The 19,073-nt window shown below is 39.4% G+C and overlaps 3 protein-coding genes across 7 annotated transcripts; all 3 read left to right on the forward strand.

The window, feature by feature from the left end:
* The first annotated feature begins 838 nt into the window (after positions 1–838).
* Positions 839–5,236, forward strand: grinab (glutamate receptor, ionotropic, N-methyl D-aspartate-associated protein 1b (glutamate binding)). Of its 3 annotated transcripts, none has more exons than XM_079344897.1 (7): positions 839–1,014; positions 1,681–2,035; positions 2,130–2,233; positions 2,561–2,761; positions 2,958–3,086; positions 3,196–3,339; positions 4,399–5,236. In XM_079344897.1, exons 2-7 carry the CDS (start codon positions 1,681–1,683, stop codon positions 4,549–4,551), a joined length of 1,086 nt encoding a protein of 361 aa, XP_079201023.1. In that variant the 5' UTR covers positions 839–1,014; the 3' UTR covers positions 4,552–5,236. The 3 variants fall into 3 exon arrangements, with proteins under 3 accessions (XP_079201023.1, XP_079201024.1, XP_079201022.1); XM_079344898.1 differs by having other exon boundaries at positions 840–1,014; positions 1,663–2,023; XM_079344896.1 differs by having other exon boundaries at positions 844–1,014; positions 1,663–2,035.
* A 2,506-nt stretch (positions 5,237–7,742) lies between these two features.
* Positions 7,743–12,382, forward strand: smpd5 (sphingomyelin phosphodiesterase 5). Of its 3 annotated transcripts, XM_079344566.1 has the most exons (9): positions 7,743–7,956; positions 8,053–8,157; positions 10,383–10,763; positions 10,868–10,943; positions 11,049–11,189; positions 11,291–11,380; positions 11,470–11,533; positions 11,607–11,766; positions 11,997–12,382. In XM_079344566.1, the coding sequence occupies exons 2-9, from the start codon at positions 8,065–8,067 to the stop codon at positions 12,114–12,116; spliced, it is 1,125 nt and encodes a 374-aa protein (XP_079200692.1). In that variant the 5' UTR covers positions 7,743–7,956; positions 8,053–8,064; the 3' UTR covers positions 12,117–12,382. The 3 variants fall into 3 exon arrangements, with proteins under 3 accessions (XP_079200692.1, XP_079200690.1, XP_079200691.1); XM_079344564.1 differs by lacking the exon at positions 7,743–7,956 and having other exon boundaries at positions 8,066–8,157; positions 9,566–10,763; XM_079344565.1 differs by lacking the exons at positions 7,743–7,956; positions 8,053–8,157 and adding an exon at positions 8,590–8,826 and having other exon boundaries at positions 9,566–10,763.
* Positions 12,383–12,837: 455 nt separating this feature from the next.
* On the forward strand, positions 12,838–14,631 carry malsu1 (mitochondrial assembly of ribosomal large subunit 1). The gene is made up of 4 exons (XM_079344574.1): positions 12,838–13,148; positions 13,929–14,104; positions 14,186–14,267; positions 14,370–14,631. The coding sequence occupies exons 1-4, from the start codon at positions 12,881–12,883 to the stop codon at positions 14,522–14,524; spliced, it is 681 nt and encodes a 226-aa protein (XP_079200700.1). The 5' UTR covers positions 12,838–12,880; the 3' UTR covers positions 14,525–14,631.
* The last annotated feature ends 4,442 nt before the right edge of the window (positions 14,632–19,073 follow it).

The following is a 19,073-nucleotide window of genomic DNA, read 5'->3' on the forward strand; positions in this document are numbered from 1 at the left end:
GTTCGACAGTTTAATGCATGCTTCCATTCACGTCGAAAATCTGCAAAGATGTGAAGCATATATGTGGCTTCCTATTATTCCCAGTTAAATCTATCTAACCACATCACACAGCTGTGGTATATACAAGCAAGAAATGCATTTTTTATTAAAGGGCTAAAACTGAATTTCATACCATTATCTCAACTCCCTTGAGTCTGAATAGACCTGTATTAAATTCCCCATTGTCCCTTTTCTGTTTCTCCACCTGTTGACAGACCTTCATTATACACCCCCCACGTGTCTATGCAAAGTTGTGTGCTGTGACCTTTGGGGTATGACAGAAGGGCATGTAGCTCTCGTCAGGTCCAATGCAACTTGTGTTGTCTTGAGACCCTTCCTGGAGGGCCCTGCATTGGCTTTTCCTGACACCTGCTGGCTCACTTTGTTCATTTAAATTTTAATTAATTGTCATATTTTCTACAAAGACTGATCTTATCCTCTGGTGGTATTTCCTCACGATGATTTCCAGCATTCGTCTTTTATTTTTTTGTAAAACATTTCAAAATGGCCCACAAAGTTCATGAAGTCACAGACATTTTTCATGTAGCGTTCAGAACTGTCGGAGGAATGAGTCTGCTCATGGTGACCATCCAAATCGTTTAGCCTGCAGATTTCACGTCAAATATAAATAGATAATTCCACCGTGGGAAGACATGCATAATGTGTGTTTATGCAAGATTTGTTTGATGCATATGTGTGTGGTTTATTGTTTGTGCAAACTTTTTTTAATCGACCTTCTCAAACGGAAGACTATTACAGAGCAGAGTTGTCGGAGCCGGGAAAGGTATCTATTCCCTCTTCAGCAGTCAGTTCCGCATCCAGGGGGCGGTGACGCAGGAATGAACGCAGTTTACGGGAAGTCAGAGGGAGATCAAAAAAATGGTCGAAGACGGACAGAATCTGTGATCAAACAAACAGCTCAAATAATTGATCGGGAACACTAGTTGGGGGGTCAAAACTTGGATTGCGTGCAGGGTGAGTATATTGAAAAGACTTTAGCTGTCCCCATCTGTCTGATCTTTGTTGCATTTCCGTTTTGTAACACAACCTTATTGTTTGGTCTAAAAACATGGCTGTATTGCGTGGTACGGTGAAACTGAAAATAATTGTTGCTCGTTCTTGATGATAGTAATGATATTAATAACAACAACAATAATAATGTGCATTCATCTTGGTTCTTTATTGACTCCAAACAGCACGTTGAATGTAGATTCAACGCTAAAGACCGTTTCTTGTGGGCATTTGTGGCATGAATTTTCCACTTGGCCGAGTCAAAGCTCGTCGGGAATTTCCGTCAGAACTCGGGAGCCATTGTCAGCTCTGATCGATGGCTTCGATTGGCCACTTATTCTTTCGCCTATGAAGCGCTATAACAAAAAGAAAAACACGAGGAACCCAATCAAGTTAATGTTTCAATTCAGGTAGGCTACCTATCACTTATAAATTGTGATATAGACACCGGAAGTCATAACTGTCATGTGACTTGTGACGTTGCAGCGTATCTCAGCTGGTACCCTGTCAGCTGTCATTCCCCTTTCAAACGTTGTGTCCTCTTTACCTTTTGAAAAAGCTCACTATTGTCTCACCAGTTATTTGCGTGCTTCAATTTGTCTGACATTTCAGTCAGTCTCTGCTCCGCAGATGGCAACCGAGAAGACTGAGTACACTCCGGTGCAGGAGGGACCCTCTGCACCAGCCCTCCCCGGACAGCCAGCATTTCCCTTGGGGTTTGATAACATGCATCTACCGGGCCAAAACTCGTTCGGAGGCCCTGCTGGACCTGGTGGTTTCCCTGCTCCTGGTGGTTTCCCTGCTATGCCTGGTGGTTTCCCTGCTCCTGGTGGTCTACCTTTCCCTCCACCAACTGCCTTCGGACCGGGTGTTCCTGGAGCTTTTGGGATGCCCACGAATCCCCAAAGCGGCCCAGAATACGGTGAAAAACCCTCTTCTTCCCCTTATTTCCCACCAGGCCAGAACAATCTTGGTAACTACAGTGGTAGGCGAATTATTTATTGGCATTCTAGCATTTATTTTGAAATGCAATCAGAATGAGAAATAGTGATTTTTGGTTCTGGTTTGTGTCATTTCAGATGATGTTTACCGTAGCGAGGAGGACCCACCACCCTTTCACGAGAACCAAGAATTTGATTTTGGATTAGATAACAAGAGCATAAGAAGAGCGTTTATTCGAAAGGTAAGAGGACCCTGTTTGGTGGAAGGGGTGACATTAATATGGCTTGATGTAGACAGTGTGTGAGGATTGAAAAATGTTATTCACATCAAATTTTTGCTGATGACCAGGGACTGAAAAAAATATATCAACAAATAAATGATTGCACAATTGCTGTGTTTGAATATTATTGTTCTTGTTGGACATTTTATGACACGGTAGTGTAGGTCACCTTCAAATTCTCAACCCTACAACTAACTAGCAAACAACTAGTACCTCTCGATCCATCTTTCACTATAAAAAAAAGACTGCTTGGACTGCTGCCTTACGGTCCACTCTTCTTCCCTGCAGGTGTTCTTGGTGTTGACGGCTCAGCTGATGGTGACATTTGCCTTTGTGGCTGTTTTCACCTTTGTGGATCAAGTCAAGGTTTTTGTCCAAGTGAACACCTGGACATACCTGGTGTCCTACGGGATATTCTTTGTTTCCGTTTGCGTCATCAGCTGCTGTGGAAGTGTACGCCGAAGACACCCTTGGAACCTGATTGCATTAGTAAGCCTGCTCGGACCTTTTTCTTTCCAGTAGGAATCAGAGAAGGGGAAGTGAATAAATGTTTTATCAGATCTGACTTGAAACATTCTTAGATTTCAACTTTCTCAATATACTTCATATCACTGAAACTAATACTATGATATTAATCTCTGTTCATATGCAGCAGTTGTGATGTATTTGTGTTTTATGTTTGCAGTCTGTTCTGACTCTGAGCATGTCCTACATGGTGGGAATGATCGCCAGCTTCCATGACACTGAGACTGTGGTGATGGCTGTGGGCATCACAGCCGTTGTGTGCTTCACAGTGGTCATCTTCTCTCTGCAGGTTGGTATCCATCACACACCTGCCTCTTGTGTGAATGCCATGTACTGGTACATTCCTCACATTCTGATGTGATGGTAACCGTAGTAACACTCTGTGCCTCCTCCCACAGACCAAGTACGACTTCACGTCATGCCATGGTGTGCTCTTCGTCTGTTTGATCGTCCTGATCCTCTTTGGCCTTCTCTGCATCATCATCCGTGACAGAATCCTGCACATTGTGTATGCCGGGCTGGGAGCTTTACTCTTTACCTGCGTAAGTTAGAAAACGAGCTGATATGATGATGATGATGTTGAAAGTACAGCATATCTCATGTGTTCGTACACATTCTGTAAAAATTCTGTTTATTATAAAATCATCTGATATGCTTAATAATAGCTCAAAGGCAACAATATAGGATGAAGTGCTGCATCACAGTTATATTTTGACACGAAACCTAAAAGTTACATTTTTAGCAAGCTTGAAATCCTTTAAACGGTAAAAAAAAAACAAAAAAAAACTGCTGCATGTATTCAGCAGCAAGTGATACTGATCTGCCTCTTCTTTGTTCTCATTCGTTTGAAGGCTTGAAAGGATTTTGACGTTATGGTCATTTCAATGTCAACCCTGACATGCTCTGAAGGACACATTTTGAGTGGTTTCAAACAAAATGGCAGTTTGACCACAACGTGGAAGCACGACATTTATAGTGTCCCAGAAATTGTTTCAGTTTCGTCTGCAGACGTGCCGTTACCAGCTCTTATTTGACCAACTTTCTACAGAGGAAATATAAACGTAACCACTGTGAACTCACACTCAGAACTCACGTCTGGGTAAACCACTTGCAGATTTAAAGGCAACAATTATTTCAGTTGTCATTTGGGGCTGTAACTTTATGTTCTAAGGCATAGTGATCACAGTCATCTGATCTATCTGTTGTGGTAATTTATGCAGTGTGTTCCTTTGTTCTCTATTGTTTGTACACGTTTTCTAACCTGAACTTATCACAAACAAACATTGGAATTTAAAGAACTCCACATTAAAACTGGAGGTCGTAGCCTTGTGGTTACTCCTTTGAGTTGAAGCTTGAGGTTCATTTGATGCCTACCTCTTGCATATTTCCTCTCCCACGCACACATTTTGGTTTGTCAAGTGTTTGTGCCTCTGTATTGTTAAGACAAAAGAAGTTTGTGTTTCTTGTCATTTGGGTGAGACAATTCTTTATACTTAGGAAATTTCTAGTGATTTAAAAAAAAAAAAAAAAAAGCCTGGTTATTATTGATTTTTGATCCAGACCAATGCCTGACCCTCTATGTGCATTCCTCTATTTTACAGTTCTTGGCGGTGGACACGCAGCTGCTGCTTGGCAACAAGGAACTGTCCTTGAGTCCAGAGGAATACGTATTCGCTGCTCTTAACCTGTACACGGATATCATCAACATCTTTCTCTACATTCTTGCCATCATTGGAAGGGCCAGGGGAAGTTAGACGGGAGGAACAAAAAGATTCAGCATTTGAAGAAAAAACCTTTTTGAGTTTATAGCTAGAAGTGATTTTCCTTAATCCTGATTTCTATCTTGTCTTGTAGTGTACACTGACCACATACTTTAAAGCGATTTTGCCTTCACTCTATACTGTAAATGTTATTTTCTATGGTAATATAAATAGATGTCTATGTTGTGTTTTTTGGGGGGGTGGGAGATTAAAGTTTTTATGAGGTGTATGTTGTACAAACTTTTTGGGTTTAGAAAATGTCTGCTGGAAGAAATCATCAAGAGCTCAGCAGCAGTTGTTTTTTCCTCTTCTTTGACTTTTTGAGACTTCTTGTCAATGCAGACTGCTTCAGCAGATGACCTTTTATGGGTTTAAAATGTATGAAACCGTAAGCAGACTATCTTGGGGCTTACAATCTATGATTATTGCTTAATCTGAATTCTTGTAAACAATGATAGGAGCTAAAAAGGGCAGGAGAACAAAATCCACAAAGCTGATGTGCTTGCGCATAAACAAATCTGTTGCCATGACAACAAAGTAAATAACAGCTGGGAAAGAGTGAGTTAGGAGATTGAAAGTTGTACACAAAGCTAATGAAGCTGGACCTTTTGGGGATTTTTGTCAAAATACAATTATGAAGTGTTAACTTTAATGCTTACCGATAAATGGTTTCTCTAAACTTGATCTCTGTCTTTTGTACTGAGTCCAAGAATCCTCCCATAGGAACTCTGTTGTTGTGATTTGATATTTGATTCTGTCACTGTTTAGAAAGTGTATGGGTGTTTGGGCTCTACTGTTCAACTGGGAGCTTAAAAATGGACCTGGAGCAAACTCTTGAATACTTGCTGTCGAAATACAAACGACTCGAGCAGGAAAATGATGAGCTGAAGAAAGAGAGAGCTCGGACGCAGAGCTTCAATTATGACACTTTTGAAGAATTACCAGGTATTGTAAAAGGTTTTTTTTCTGCCACTAGATGGCACTCAGGCTGCAGTTCAGATTTGTCAGGAAGGGGTGCAGATGTGCACATACTTGTACTTAAAAGAAGTAGAAAATAGAAAACGGCATTTTGTCAGGTCAGTTTTAAAGTAGGGTTGCCTTTATTAAGAGTAATATTTGCATCATGTAGACTTACTTATTGGTCAATGTAGTTCCTTCTCTCTGAAATGCTGTTTCGTGTTGGCACATAGCCTACAACATCAGACTATACGCTGTAGCTCTTTATTATAACAGTTAAAAAGGGAAGAAATGTGATTTAAGTAATTAAATTCTCAACCAATAGTTAGAAATCTACATTTCTTCCCATCAGTACCCATTGATACCTAATCTTTTAATGACATAACCACATGGTATAAAGCCAACATTGGTAGAATATAAATCAAAGTGGCACAATAAATATCTTGTCATGAAATGAACTGCTTAAATTGTGCTTATGGTCTTGTTAGCGTTTCTAAGTCATATAAATGCATCAATAATTATTTCAGTCTATTTCATAACCAGTACAAATCCTCAAAAGAGATGTAATAATGTAAAACTATTCAAGCCAGACACCATTTCTTTAGAGGTTTATACACGTAAAGACTGAAGGTCGCTGCAATATCAACATTGTGATGAAATATCATAGCGTGCATTTGTCTATGTCTAAGTATACAATCCTGCTTGTCATCATTGATAAATAACAAAAACGTGTTTTCATCAGTTTGCTCTACTTCATGTGAAGAGAAACAGTTCAGAAAGGACTTAAAGCTAACAAAGGTCAAACATGAACATCGAACCTCATCACCCATCAACTTCAAATCTTTCCTTCAAAGCTCAATGCACACAAACACAAGTGATGTAGAGTTTCAGAGCAGCCAGATGGATATCTCTCTTAATGTCAAAGGTAATTGAAGCATAACTAAAAAAAAATATGTATGTATGTATACATAAAGTATATATATACATATTATTATGTCTTTTATCCTTTCATTGCAGAGTCAAACAGGCTGCTGGGAGAGATAGCGTTTCAACTGGACAGGAGGATTCTCTCTTATATCTTCCAGGGCCATAGGAGGCATTATGGTTTCACACTGCTCAACATACCAGACAAGATCACAGCGGTAAAGAAAATACAAGGAAAATTCATGGTTGGGCTGTTGAGGATAAATCTAACTGAAATGCATTACTTCGTCAGTCAATTTACACAAACCACACTGAGTGACATTTTCTCTTCCCTGACTCACCTTTACCTTTATGTCTATCTTCTTGTAGGTCAGCACACACCCTCTGACAGGGAAGGTAGACGAGGGCTATCGGCTTCATATCACTCAGAGGTATGCTGACCTTGTGGATATGCTGAGCCAGCTCGGATATAAAACAGCACTTCATCCTGCTTTTACAGAATTTGTTGTGAACACCTTTGGGATACTGAGAGAGAGGCCTGTTGAACACACCAACCAGGGAATGCACTTAAATAGTCCAGACTTTTTAAAGAAAGTGATAATGACCACAGCACCTGGAAAACTTCAGAAGGACTTGCTGCTTGTGCTCACCTGTCTTTGCAACATGGCCCAGAGAGATGGAAGGCCTCTTCTGCTCTGGTAGATGTGACTATTTCAAAAAGGAAAAAAGAAAATCAAGCTTCCATGGTCCACAAGCAGGAAATAAATACTGATAGATATTAAGCATTGTAAATGTGGTAAGGCTGATTTTTATACACAGAAAAATGCTAATTGTTTTTACATTATATGATTTCAAAGGTTAAACTGACCAGAAAACTTAGAAACATGTCATACAGACAAAAAGCATTCTGTCGTCCTTAAACTGATTTCTTTGGGTAGTACTTACCAGGTGATTGCTATTTCAACCAAAATTCTATATTTTCTAGGGCAGTAACATATATTAACCTTAAAAAGAATCCACAGCATGGATAAGGGAGAGAAATATAAAAGGCAAATGAATACCTTCATTTTTAAACATATTTTATTTGGGTGATTGCAACAAGCCTTCCTGTCTTCTCATCTCTGTATTTTTTTATTTTAGCAAGCAAGTTAAATGATCATAGGCCATCTCATCGATTTATCCTGCAGTATAGGCTTTCCTGATTTTGGACTCGTTATAAAAAAAAATTAAAACACACACACACACACACACACACACACACACACACACACACACACACACACACACACACACACACACACACACACACACACACAATAACAGTAATAAAACGAGACTTACTTCCTTAAACTTTTAAGTTAGTAAGACTCACATAGGACCATAGACTGTAGGATCGTGCAGCCTTACCTGAGTCAACCCAACAGGTTGGCAGGTAATCTCTTTCGCCAGACGAGCCCGGAGCCATGACGACATCACTGTGGGCGTGGTTTAATCATGACATGAGCCGATTTGAGCACGGTAATGAGGAAGGGAGCACTTGAATGAATTGTTAAGACAAGAAAGAGCATTTCCTTTATAATATGTGACGACCAAGTTAAATAAATACATGTGCAGGATGCTCGCGGTATGGACTCTTCAGACGGACTGACCCAGCTTCCCCCCTGCAAAGGTGAGACTCTGGACTGCCACGTTAGCGGAGCTAGCAGGGCAGCAGAACAGGTGACAGCTCTCAATTCTTATAACTTAAAATGTATTAATCATTAATGAATTGTTGAGCTTCAGCAGCCACGTGGTATAATGACAAAGGGGACATCATGTGATTTTAGACAACCGCGATCAAAGCAACTCTGGGGGGTTAAAGTCTTTCTAACTAGTATATTAAGTATAACTGTTAGCTTAGCATACCTGTCAACGGGTGATAACATTGTTATCCACCTCACCTACCTGTGTGAGTGTCACCTTACCTCAACAAGAGGCGATGACGTAGAAACTTCACGAGAGTTTCATTCATAGCTGTCCTTTTTGGGTTGGTTGGTTGTATTGGCTGTGACATTTGAGTGTTTTGTGCTCCTTCTGATTGAAATGAATTACTTTGTCATCATTTCTTTTCAGTAACGTCAGCACCGTGTGTATTTCTGTGTGTGTTTGTCTCATCTAAGGTGTCTGGTCTAGAGAGTGGAAACTTACTGCACTTGAACTGTTATTGTTGTAGCTTTTCTCTGTTTTGTCCCTTGTGTTTTATCTGCTGTTTTTTGTTGTCGTTGCATGTATTACTTCGCCTGGTTTGTCTGTATTGTGTTATGTTCTGTCTTTGTATTGCTATGTTGAACTTGTGTCTTTGTAAATATGTTTGGGACCCTCTTGAAAACGAGGTGGATGCACCTTAAGGTGCTTCTCCTAATATAATACATTCCTCCTCTGTCATTAAAGGGCAAATACACACTGAAACATTGTTTACATTTGACTTCAAAATGTATTGTATTTAGACCACTGGAATTCTTGTAATTATTTATCAATGTTACTATATTTGCAATTGACAAATTATTTAAAAAAATAAAAATGGCCTATGATAATTTAACTTGCTTGCTAAAATAAAAAAAATACAGAGATGAGAAGACAGGAAGGCTTGTTGCAATCACCCAAATAAAATATGTTTAAAAATGAAGGTATTCATTTGCCTTTTATATTTTTCTCCCTTATTCAAGTTTTTTTTTTTTTTTTTTTTTTTAAGATTTGAGATTTAAATTACTGGACTGTAAAACAAGTATGCTTGAGAAAGTGTGGCGTAAAGACAGACTGTTGTAGTCTTGTGTTTTTCAGTGGTAAGGGGACACTGTGCAGATGGTGACAGCTGTGTTATGACCTGTTAACATTGTGTTTTTCTCCGCGCCTCATCATACTGCATTGCATAATCTTGCTGTAAGCCAGCCTGATCTTCAGTCAGTGAAGGCTTTCAACTGCTTCACATTTTTACACTGTGGCATGCATGGGCTTGAATTAAATGTGAGCAAAAAAAAAAAAAAGCCAGTCATTCGTGAGAGCCCATGCATGAATGACTGCCGTTTATTCTCACAGGAAATAACAACACAGCCGTGTCATTACATTACATTGTGTTTGTGTCTTCTAGTGTGCTTTGGAAAGAGGCTTGACCACCCAGTCCTGATGTGTTTCATCCTGATTGCTGCATAGAGTAGGGCAGAGGAATGGCCCTGAAAGCGTCTCCATTTCCTAATGGGTTTGTTGCATGCCTCCATGATGTGGGGTGGGCTTTAATCCTGCCGTGTTTCTGGTTTCTTGATCGCCTCATTGCTGTTTGCAAATCCACCACCCTGGAGAAAAGCCAGCGATTGGAGCAAGAATGCTACCTCCACCCCCTCAAGGTCTTCTTCGGATTTATTCTCTTCTTCATTCTTTTTCTTGCTGCAGCACCCTTTGCCTTCCTGGGCTTTATGCTCTGGGCGCCGCTGCAGGCCTGCCGCAGGCCATTTTGCTACCATAGAGAGATACCCTTCTCACCGGAGAGAGAGACACACAGGGGCTTTGAGTTGGTAGGAAAGGCATCGTTTGGATTTGCCACAGCCAACCTGTGTCTCTTGCCTGACAGCATTGCTCGTTTCAACAACTTGGGGCACACTCAACAAAGAGCGGCAGCAATCGGTCAGCACATTGTGCACGGTGTTTGCAGACCGCATATCCGAATCTTTGTCGACTCCCCCAGCAGTTGTGGTACTCTCAGTCCCTCCAACAGCATACTGCCCACAGGTAACTCATCCTCATATGGGGCTACGGATAGACAGACACAGCCGCCAGTAGGTAATCATTCAGACTCAACTGAAGGACACGTTTCTATCCATATGTCTAATAGTCATGTAGTTTGTGATCCCTGCGGTGATACAAAAGAGCCCTCCACTGAGCCACCTTCAACCCTTTTTAATTCCAATCAGCACTCCAACCAGCAGGGTGGAACAGGGCACCGTAGCGCCCCCCGAGCCCTCCTCTCTCAGGGTCTCCGCCAGCAGGACAACCCACCCTGGGAGGTATCGTCGTTGTTTCCTGCCAACGTGGACATCCTGTGCCTTGAAGAGGTGTTTGATAAAAGGGCAGCACAGAAGCTCACCAAAGCACTGAAACCAGTGTTTGGACACATCCTCTATGATGTCGGTGTTTACGCCTGCCAGCCATCATGCAACTGTTCCTCTTTCAAGTTCTTCAACAGCGGCCTGTTTGTAGCGAGCCGATTCCCCGTGCTAGAAGCCCAGTACCACTGGTTTCCAAACAGCTGTGGGGAAGACGCACTGGCTGCCAAGGGCCTCCTGTCTGCTAAGGTAACATGCTGGAATGAGGTAGCTTCTGATTAAGTTTTGCTTCGTTGAGAAAAAAAAAAAAACAACAACCCAGAAATGGAAATTGATCTGTTTTACATTTTCAGGTGCTAATTGGGAAGAATCAGAAACAGAAGAAAGTGGTTGGCTTTTTTAACTGCACACATCTTTTTGCACCAGAAGGCAAGTCAGCATTTCTTAGTCCTGTCAAAATAACTCTTTTGGCAATGTTTATCTACAAACATCTATAACAGTCTATAATGGTTGGTCTTTATTCTCTGAAATCAGGTGCAGGAGAAATTCGCTGTGAGCAGTTAAACATGGTAACCAAGTGGATTGGCGATTTTCAATCAGCAAACCGACTGCCCGACGAGGATGTTGCTTTTGACGTGCTATGTGGAGATTTCAACTTTGATAACTGCTCACCTGGTGTGTCTCTGACAAATTTCTTCTGTTGGTAGATTATTATAAGATTGATTTATAATATGGCTCTCTTGACTTAAAGGTTGATTTTTATTTTGTTTGTCTAGATGACATCCTGGAACAGAGTCATTGTTTGTTTGAGGAATACAAAGACCCGTGCAGGGCAGGTCCTGGAAAAGAAAAGCCCTGGGTCATAGGTTCATACTTTATTAATTATTCAACCACAGTCATGCAATCGAGTCAAATATTGAAAATCGCAGCATATATCTTTTGTTTGCTTTTGCAGGTACTCTGCTGGAGCAACCCACGCTGTATGAAGATGACATAAACACCCCAGAAAAACTGCAAAGGTATATACTCTTGTCCAATATATATACTCTTACTGAAGCTGATGTAAAGATCCCCTCTGTCTTCTTCATGAAGAACTCTGGAGAGAGAGGAGCTGAGAAAGCGGTACATCTCCCCTCCTGTTCCTGCAGAAGGTCGTCATATGGATTACCCTGAGACTGGCCAGCCATGGATCGGACGTCGAATAGACTACATTCTGTATCGTGACAGCCCCATCTCAAAGCACTGTAGAACGGTGTGTGTCGCCCTTTGGCTTTACTCCCTACTCCTCTCTGCTTTGTCCTTCTTCCCTACGCCTGTCTCCTTAAAGGGACATTTCCTCAAATATAGCATACATTATCGAGGAAACAATTGGTAAAAGTAGTAAAAGTCAGTTATTTATAGATTTGGTCTTAACATACTTATCATTCCCTTTAGAGCAGTGTTTTTTTATATATATTTACACATTCTTTTTTTTCCATACAGGAAGTTGAAGAGGTGACATTTATTACCCAGCTGGCTGGCCTTACAGACCATATTCCTGTTGGCTTGAGACTGAATGTCACTATGGACTCTGAGAGTGCTGATGAACAAGGGCTAAAATGATCTCAGAATCATAAAGGGAACAAAAGTGACACTGCTCTGATCTGTAAAGGCATCACTGTCTGCTTTACATACTTTAGTTTTGATTCAGTGACGATGTACAGGCCAATGAGATGATCAAGACATTCAAGTTTTATAATGTTTACAATTTTATACATACAGTTGTGTCAATGACAATGGAAATGATTTTTTTTAAATATGAATATATTTGTAGGATTTTTCATTCAATTTCTTTCCTACATAAATAAATTTTAAGTAATTGATTTTTATTCTATGTCTGTTGCTTTTTCATTGTCCATTAGTTTTCAGTTGTACTGATTTGATCACAAGACAAAGATCGCCAGAGACATTTCCTGGTCAGAGGGCCAAACAAAAACAGGACAAGCAAGTATTTCCAGATGAACCAGGGCTATAAAATCCTTAGCCAATGTATAATCAGCATAAACATGGTACACGTTGAGTTCTTAGATGTGTAGAGTCGTTATTGCGGTTATTTCTCAGATTTTAAGCAGGAACCCGAGGATAAGGATAAGTCTTAACAACACTGCAACCTCTAATCTTGTAAACTGAACGGATTTGCAATCAGCCGCCTCAGATCTGAGATCAATACCCTTAGGGGCCTCATCAAATGTTTTATTCCCCAAACCAGCGAAGAAGCAGTATGAACCAATCAAATGCCAAGGGCGAAATTCACTTCCTGTTTACAGCTCTGCGTACTTGAGGAAGTGATTTATCGTGAGATTTGCACGTTTTTTAAACATACAATTATGAGTATTCTTAGTCGCTCAAACAAACTAATGCTCTCAGCTTTGAAAGGTAACGCCATGCTGGCGCAGACTGTTTGTAGGAGCTTTACTTCACTACCTCGACGACTTACACCATGTTTCTCCTCATGTCAGCGTCAGCTTCATGTTTTTAAACTTAACCTGGACACACAAAGATTGATCTCAGACATGTGCAGTGAAAACAGGTCGATTAAGAGCTCTGTTCTGTTACAAGAGGAGTCAGCTGAGTTAGAAAGAGACCACAGACAAAGTAAGTAACTGAGCTATGAACGTGTTATGTCATTTCATTATTATCCTAATTTTAAAATAAATAAAGAATCCAGATAGTAGTATGTTAAACGTAAAGATATTTTTCATAGTTTTTTAATGCTTTAAATAGGGATAGATTTTCTGCCTGACTTGCACAAACAAAATCATTTTAAACATTGGCACTTTCTTGTATCTCTTAAAATTAGATTGACTGAATTCTTCTCTACGTTTCAGTAAAGTTATAACTGGATCGTGTGTGTGTGTGTGTGTGTGTGTGTGTGTGTGTGTGTGTGTGTGTGTGTGTGTGGGGGGGGGGGGGGGGGGGGGGGGGGGGGGGGGAAGAAAAATCAAATGCATCAACTAAAATTCAAATAATAATAAACCCTGGATTGTTGAGGCTGCAAAATAAGACTTCCTCTAAAAGTCCAAAACCTGTTAAAAAAAAAAAAAAAAAAATCCATGCAAGAAAAGCAGCAGATTCTCACTTTGCTCCAGTCAGAGCAAATTATAACTGAAAACACATTTAATTGATGAACACAAAAGATGTAGAATAGATTGACTAATTATTTTAGATTTAGTATTTGTGACCTCATTTTCTTTGCTTTTGCACATTTTAATTTCTATAACAAACTAATAAAGCAGTTGATAAGAAATATTTATCATGTCAAAAGTTAGCTACCCTGCATTCCAGTTGTATGTTGCTAACATGCAGTGAGACTATAAAAGCCTCATTTATTTCCAGAATATTATTGATAAAATGTTTCTCTTTTTTGTTCTTCAGCCTCTCCCGAGACCTTCTCTCTCGATGTGCTGGTGTCCCTCCTTCGTCAGGAAAATGCAGTGGACATCTGTGTGATCAGAGTACCGGAGCATATCAAATACACAGAGCATTTTATTGTTGTCAGCGGCCTATCAGCGAGACACCTTCGTGCCATGGCACTGTATGCCATTAAAGTGGTAAATTACATGGATTTTATTATTGTTACATGTTTATATGGTCAATGCTTTTGAGAACTGACAAAATGGTTTTTCTTTCAGTACAAATTTTTGAGGAAAGAAGGGGAGCCAAATGTCAAGATTGAAGGAAAGAATGCAGACGACTGGATTTGTATTGACTTTGGTATATTAAACTCATTTGTTCTTTAATTCAAACAGTTGATGTGAGTTTATATTCCCTATAGAGTTGCTCATTGTGTTCAATTTCCTTTTCTTTCTGTCTCAGGGAACATGGTCTGTCACTTCATGCTACCTGAGAGTAGAGATGTGTACGAGTTGGAGAAACTCTGGACTCTCCGCAACTATGACGAGCAGCTGAAGAGCTTCCCTGCTGAGACACTACCAGAGGACTTCATTTATGATGCAGAGGTCACAAAGTGAAAACACGGGACAATTCATTTTTCTGTCTGTCACAGAAATAACTTCTTTGCTTCACCTTTTGAAAGGAAATGTTTAAGGAGAAAAGAAATCTCTGGACTAAAACAACACATTTTGTCGTCTGGGTCAAGATTAATCTATGTTGTCATGTTTTGATTGTTAAAATAAATTATTTTAATACCAAATATATTGAAATTATTGATTTCATTAAGTTGTTTTGGTGCAAAAACAGCAGTACTCCTGCTGAAATGGGACTTTAATAGAATTAGATCATTATACAGAAATATATTATTGAATATAAAGAATACAAAATGTAGAAAGGTGCGATGGAGGGACAGTGTGCAATGTAAACTGAGAATTCTCAAGCCCAAGGTGAGCTAGTGTGACACAATCTGATTCAACCTTCACATCACTAATGTTCTCTGACTGTGGGGCTGGATCTGGGTCTATGTCGTCTGGGTAGTGGGGTTAGGCAGGGGCTGATATATACTGTATATATTAGGTATTAAAAGGTACAGTCTAGTCCGCCTGTTCAAAACCCCAAACCACCAGTTGCCAAGTGAGAACTCAAAAATAGTTATGGTAAAGAGTGGTCCTAAATCTTTTTGGTTTGTTTGAATACCAGACACCTTTTCTATGATTTTTAAATTGAGTATGCAGTGGACAAGCAATATAAAGTTTCCTGGATAGATATGTTGAAAAAAGTTCTAGTAGTAGCAAGTACACGTTCTCTCATGTTCTACCTGAGGTTCCCATTCACTGAGTTGTTTGTAAAGAGCTGGTACTTTTGAAATGATCATGTGGGGGTAATCGAAACAGGCCACTCCACTTATTGTCAGTCAATTGCGCCATCTGGGTAAAAGGCAAGTTGTTGCTCTAAGTATACGGTATGAGATAGACTCACTCTGCACTTAGATGTGCTAAAAGATTGCTCAGTTGATCTGTAAAACATGTGGGTGTTCAGCACTTGTGTTATACAAAGATTGCAGATAAAACAGCATCTAGGATCATGTGCTGTACCAGTCCTTAAGATGAGCAGCCTGCTCCGGTAATATAAAACTGTTAACATTTGTAGTTTTCTACTTAGGCTAGTTTCTACCAACCAGGTTTCTACCTGATGTGACATCAAATAGAAACAGATCTATTATAATTAAAACCTGTTATTTTTATTTCGAGTCAGAACCTGAAGATAGAGTCAAACACGGTCACAGAAGCTCAGATTGAACAAAGCTCATAAACGCATTTTACCCTGCTATCATCTTAGCAAGTGACCACTCATATTAATGGAATTGTTTCAAGTCCTGCTGGATACAACATTTCCTAAATGTGAAAAAGTAATGGAGCAGGAGATGCCTACATGGTGCCTGAGCAGATTTCATTTTCCCCTTGTGATTCTGATGCTGCCTGAGTCTAAAGCTGAAGAATGACCAACACGTTTAAGACGTGGATTTAAACAGCATTGACACATATTTACAACTTCACTAAAGACAAACTGTTAAATAACTAAATTACATAATTTTTACAATAGTAATGTTGGGATAATAGTTCTTCATGTTTGAATAAAAAAAAAAACATTGGATGAAAAGATCAAATCCTTTTCTAAATCTTTAGACCTTCTGAGTCTAAGCAACTGATGTGATCGGATTGACTAAATGGCTCTAGAGGGGAAAAAGTGAAAGAAATTACTTCAGTGTTCGACTGCAGAGTTGCTAGCGTGGCTAATGTTCCCATTATGTGCTCAGCCATTTCACCCTCTGTGGTGGGTTGGTTTGAATATACTTTATGACAGAGGATGTTGTAAAGAAAACAGAGCTTCTTGAAACCTTCAGAAGTCTCTATACGCGTTGAAGATTGAGGTTCAAAATGGGTAAATGAAGCGAGTGTTTAGGTTGTGTTGTTTCCAGTGAGAGTTTCTGCAGGTGGGTCGGAACTTGGCTGCAGTCTCTGTTGCTCTCTCGGTGGAAGGGGTGTATGACGAGTTCCACCAGAGAGCCCTTCAACATTATCAGGCATGACACTGTGAGGCCTCTGTGCTTTATCCACCTGGCCCTCATTTATCAACAAAGTACTGTGCAGGCGTATGTGACTAAAGTCTTCAAATCAGGAGTGGATCCATACAGTACATTCAGTTTTTTTGTTTTGTTTTGAAAAATACATATGAAGTATTATTATAATGCAAAGACCTCACAGATTAATGTATGCAACGATATGTCTCCCATGTACCCCAAATTGGTGTTTAACTGTAAACTGTATGTGTGTAATGTCTGATGTGTATGTTTCTGTCTAAACAGCCTTTTCCGAATCTGTATGATGAAAACCTAAGGAACTGTGAAAAAGAATTTCCCTAAGGGGACAACCAATAAACTAACTAACTAACTAACTAAAGTAATACTGTGAATATAAAAAGGTATGGTGTAATGGTTTTGTAGCCAAGCTCTCTAGAAATGTTAAATAATTCCTGTAAAGTGATTTAAAAAACTACTTTGGGAACAATACCCTGATCTGTGCTGTCTGGTGAAATCATTTTAATGTGAAAACCTCTTTATGCTGGATGAAATTTAGCATCCAGTGTTAAAGTTTTCCAGTTATGTGCACTTTCCCTGCAGAGGCTGTGCTGTGGAATGGAGTTCTTGCCAGACTGTCACAGGAAACAACAGCATCAATCTACTGTCAAATTTCAGGAAAGAGGGCTCTTCAGAGAAAATAGATGCCATTAAACTCAACTTACCATTTAAGGCCTGAAAGCTGTTCACGCTCTCTATCAACGGGAATTGAAAATATATAGTTAGAGCAATTTCACTGCCCAGTTTTACAGTCCAGAGTAATTTGCAGCTTGGCTTGGTAGTTTGGCCCAAATGGTTTCGACGACTACATGTCATTGCAAGTGTTTCAAGTGTTGGGCATTAAAAAAACAAGCAAAAAGGAAAGAAAAATCAATACATTTTTATTCACAACAATCATCATTTAACTTTTTTGATTTTAATTGTTGTTAATGACTGCTTACCGTAACAAATGTTTGATGGCATTACTATTCAAGTAATTTGAGGATGACACAGAATTTAAAGGCTCCTTTAATCCTCATGTGAAAGTGTGTGTCATACTTTGAGTGTAGAGACAACCCGAGATTCATTTAGAATTTCACTTTAGTGTCTCAACCAGCATTAAGTCTCAATAAAACTGATGGTGTGTAACTTGCAATGCCTGATGAGGGTCTGCTGTTTTCACATTAAGTTTAAATATGTTAGAGTTGCCCAGATTGTGTCGGGAAAGAAGTGAGTGCATCATTAAAACACACTCATTTATTTAATAAGGCTTTCACAGTCAGCAATCACTCATCTATCTGTTGGGATTTAAAGAAAAAATGCATGTTAACTTTCTACATGAACTTGAATGTATTTTTTAAATGTATTAAAAATGTGTACAACTCTGACAAGAACAAAAAAAATCAAAAAGAATAAATATTTTAATCGAGTATGTTTTCACGCTGAGACATTCAGGGATTACTGGACTAATGAGGCAGTGGATATTTCTCCAGAGTGTCCTAAAAGTGAACCACCCTCCCTCCCCATCCCACGCACGCTGTATAAAGCTCAGCCAATGTTAGGACGTTAAACAGAGTTGCCTTGACCAGAGAATAAACTGACTGCGGCTGCATTTGTGATTCGATATAATGTAAGTTTGTTTTTTTTCAAATCTTAATGATGGAATATCAGTCCAGTGTGGAGCTTCTATGTCTGCTGTTATCATTGTCCGACTGTTGATAACATATTTTTATGATGCTTGTTGATGATCCAGGTTTTCCTCGAGCTCAGTGATGTTGCTGGGGATTGTGGCTCTCTGCCTGCTGGCTTGTATTCACTCTGGCATAAATGCATATCCAGCCAAGCCTGCAGGTCCCCGTGAAGGTGCACCACCTGAGGAACTCGCCAAATATTATTCTGCACTAAGGCATTACATCAACCTCATTACAAGACAGAGGTTAGTTTTTTTCTTTTCATACATTAATGTTGGTCGAGAAAATGTTGATAGTTCTTGTTGTGAACAATCGCTGACACACTGCTGTGACTCTTTTACACCTATAGGTACGGGAAACGAAACACACCAGACATTGTGTTTTCAGATATGCTGATGAGAGAGAGCAACGAGAGTATCCCAGGATCAACCTATGTCAGGTGAAATATTTTAAAATTAAAGTTTTTATTATTTTTTTATTATTATTATTATTTTTATAAAATCTTGTTTTATGTTAAGATCTTTTGTAATATGGTGATGCATCAGAATCAGAAACTCTTTTTTATATTGCATAAATAAACAGGCAGAAGATTCTGGAAGACAGTGTCAATCTTTTAAAGTACTTCACCACAACAGCTCTAAAATTATCAAGTATTGTCCAATTATTTTCATTTAACGTTATCAGAAAAAAAGTTTCTTTTAAGGTTGCTGTTTATTATTGATTAGGCGTTATCGAAAGATGTTATAACATATGCCTTCCCCTGTTATCTGAATGGGGATGGTAAAACACTTACATGGTTTTAATGGTTGTCAAAAAAAC

Source organism: Symphodus melops, assembly GCF_947650265.1.
Source record: "Symphodus melops genome assembly, chromosome: 5".
NCBI lineage: Eukaryota > Metazoa > Chordata > Actinopteri > Labriformes > Labridae > Symphodus > Symphodus melops.